General features: G+C 40.8%; 1 protein-coding gene across 3 annotated transcripts in view; it reads left to right on the plus strand.

Moving 5' to 3' along the window:
• Window positions 1-1,116: 1,116 nt before the first annotated feature.
• The window catches only part of LOC113811560 (transmembrane 7 superfamily member 3), a 32,629-nt gene continuing 31,245 nt past the window's right edge, over window positions 1,117-2,500 (plus strand). For all 3 annotated transcript variants that reach the window (XM_070119954.1, XM_070119955.1, XM_070119956.1), the window contains exon 1: window positions 1,117-1,411. In XM_070119954.1, coding sequence (XP_069976055.1) covers window positions 1,207-1,411 — 205 coding nt within the window. In that variant the 5' untranslated portion in view covers window positions 1,117-1,206. The remainder of the gene's footprint in view (window positions 1,412-2,500) is intronic.

Below are 2,500 nucleotides of genomic sequence, written 5' to 3' on the forward strand. Positions count from 1 at the left end.
AGCAAATCCAGCATTATTTTGTGTTTTGAATGAAACCAGTAGATCTGCTTAAGATATATATTACAAAAGAGTTCGCTACACAAATATTTAGCTGGGTATTTTACGTCCACGATGAACACATTCACTATTACACAGTAGATGTACTACAGTGCATTCCCATGACATAAACTTATTTTCAGATTGGAGTTACCATCTAATTAAACAATCAGCTGTTCAATGTAGGCCTTAAATTAGCCAAAAATCTATTTCTTCAGTTATCAAAATTTGACCCCAGCTCCTCTCCTATTTTACAAACCAAAACCCAGATCTAATTACCATGAACTCGTTATCCCCAGCATTAAGTAAGGCTCCCTAAGTGAAATACCGATAAAAAAGTCCTTTCGAGTTCGCAAACCTCAATTGTGTCCCAAGTTTCCCTTAAACCTAAAGCAGAAACACTGACATTCCCACAGCAACCCTGGAACTCCACAGACAACTACCCACTCTCTCTCCTTCAAAAACTCCATTTGACTCTCACTTAATCTTCGTCTCTCGTCCCTACGGCCCTAAAATCATTAAAAGAATAGCCTAGTCGACTCGCACTCCACTTATTAACCTTGGATTTAATTTTTTTGGCCAGGAAATGGGCGGGGATCAGCTCGACTCACCTTGCAAGCGGGCCTGATCTCTTCGCTTTCGAGCTCAGGATCTTCTCCACCACTTGAAAGTTGCCATTCCGGGCAGCCTCCAGTAACTCGGCGTCCTTTCCCATTGTGTTCTATTATCTACACCTCATTTTTCGTGGTAATTAGGGCATATATAGGGGGTAATTCGTGAAAAGCATTGATCAACAGCAGCCTTCAATGACAACTGATCGTGCTGCCATCTGGCCGCGCTCGGACTCGCTTCTAGCCACCTCGCGAGTTGTCTTCCCCGTCTTCAGATATCTTCTTCCAACTCTTCCTACACTCACTGGTGTCGAGCGTTCATGCGGGAATCCTGAATAATTGATAAGGTAGATATGAACTGGGTACATATTTGTCATTTACGTAGGATTTTCAGCCTGATTAAGATAACATAAGGAAAAAGACAAGTTGAAGACGGCTACCCAGAAATCCAGCGCGGCCCCGAGTAGTGTTGTCCCATCAGCTGATTATTATAAACAGACGCAGCAGCATCAACACGCATCTCCTCTTATTTCTCGCTTTATCTCGAGACCATGTAGTGATGCCGCATCTTTCCACATCCTTTGCTATCCTCCTATGTTTGTGCTCCGCGTGCAATGTCCTTTGTTCCGATCTGGAGCAAGATGTGAGAGTGGGGGAGGGAAATGGGACGGCCGCCTTGCAAGATGAGGTGGCTCCTGCACCTGTTCCGGATGGAGCTTTGACAGGTGGTTCCGTGTTGCAGATGTCTTGCAGTCCCGGTGAAGGTCAGTACGAGGGTTATGCTGAACGTTGGTCTTTAGGGAATCACTATATGATGTCATAATCAATTGTGACTGAACTATTTCCTCGTAACCTCAGTGTGACGTTATCAAGACATGACGAAGTAAAACTGATAAGGTTTGTTTTGAACTACACTAACATTTATTCACGTTGTAATCAGATTGTATCTACAGTACCGACTCTTAAGGATGGGAAGGGCATTCGTTATACTAGGGACATGGCAGGGTAACAAAGAAAGTGAATTTATAGAAAGGCTTTGTTTTGCCAGTACAAATGAATTTGGAGTTGGTGCATGATAGGAGCATAATTTATTGATAGTAGGATATTCATGATGTTTGATTTGGTATATTCCATGCCCAACCTGGCTGTCACAGCCATTATATTCAATCTTATTGGAACATGGGATCTCCGTTATTCTTTGTCATTATTTGTCATTTAATTCTTTCGTCTGACATTTTGTTGATGCAATATTAATTGCATTTCATTTTTTCACTGTATAGTTTTTGAAAGTTGATTGTAATAAAAAAACTGAAAGTAAAAGAAGCAACAAAGTGAAAAAGGATAAAGATAAAATAAGAACAGGAATTTCAGAATATGTATACCAGACTGTAGAGTTTGGTCTGCGTGGAGAGCGCGTTCCCCACACCCCTCAATACCCCCGGGAAAACATTTTTCACCTTATATATATTGCAAGATAGAACTGTACTTAGGCAGTGGGTGGCACTTTCCACAATCTTTATGTTTGTGTCTGCAGATTACATCTTTCACAAACAACTACAGCTTTTAGTCCTCTACAAGAATATCATCTTCACTTTGACTTACATTAGTGCATCATTACCATAAAGATTAACTGCAGGGGTTAATGTTTACCTCCAGAATCATTAATAAATAATGACTGATGCAAGACCACCCAAAGCTAACTATCAACACATGCAGGTGCTAAATAAAATGATAGAAAAAATGAGTAAACAGCTACCCTTCATTCATTTTTTTAATTGTCATACCATGGAATGCACAATAAATCTCGCCCAACCACCTCTACCACCCCAGATTCTTTCACAAGAAACCTGGTT

This window comes from Penaeus vannamei, unplaced genomic scaffold (genome assembly GCF_042767895.1).
Source record: "Penaeus vannamei isolate JL-2024 unplaced genomic scaffold, ASM4276789v1 unanchor919, whole genome shotgun sequence".
Taxonomy (NCBI): domain Eukaryota; kingdom Metazoa; phylum Arthropoda; class Malacostraca; order Decapoda; family Penaeidae; genus Penaeus; species Penaeus vannamei.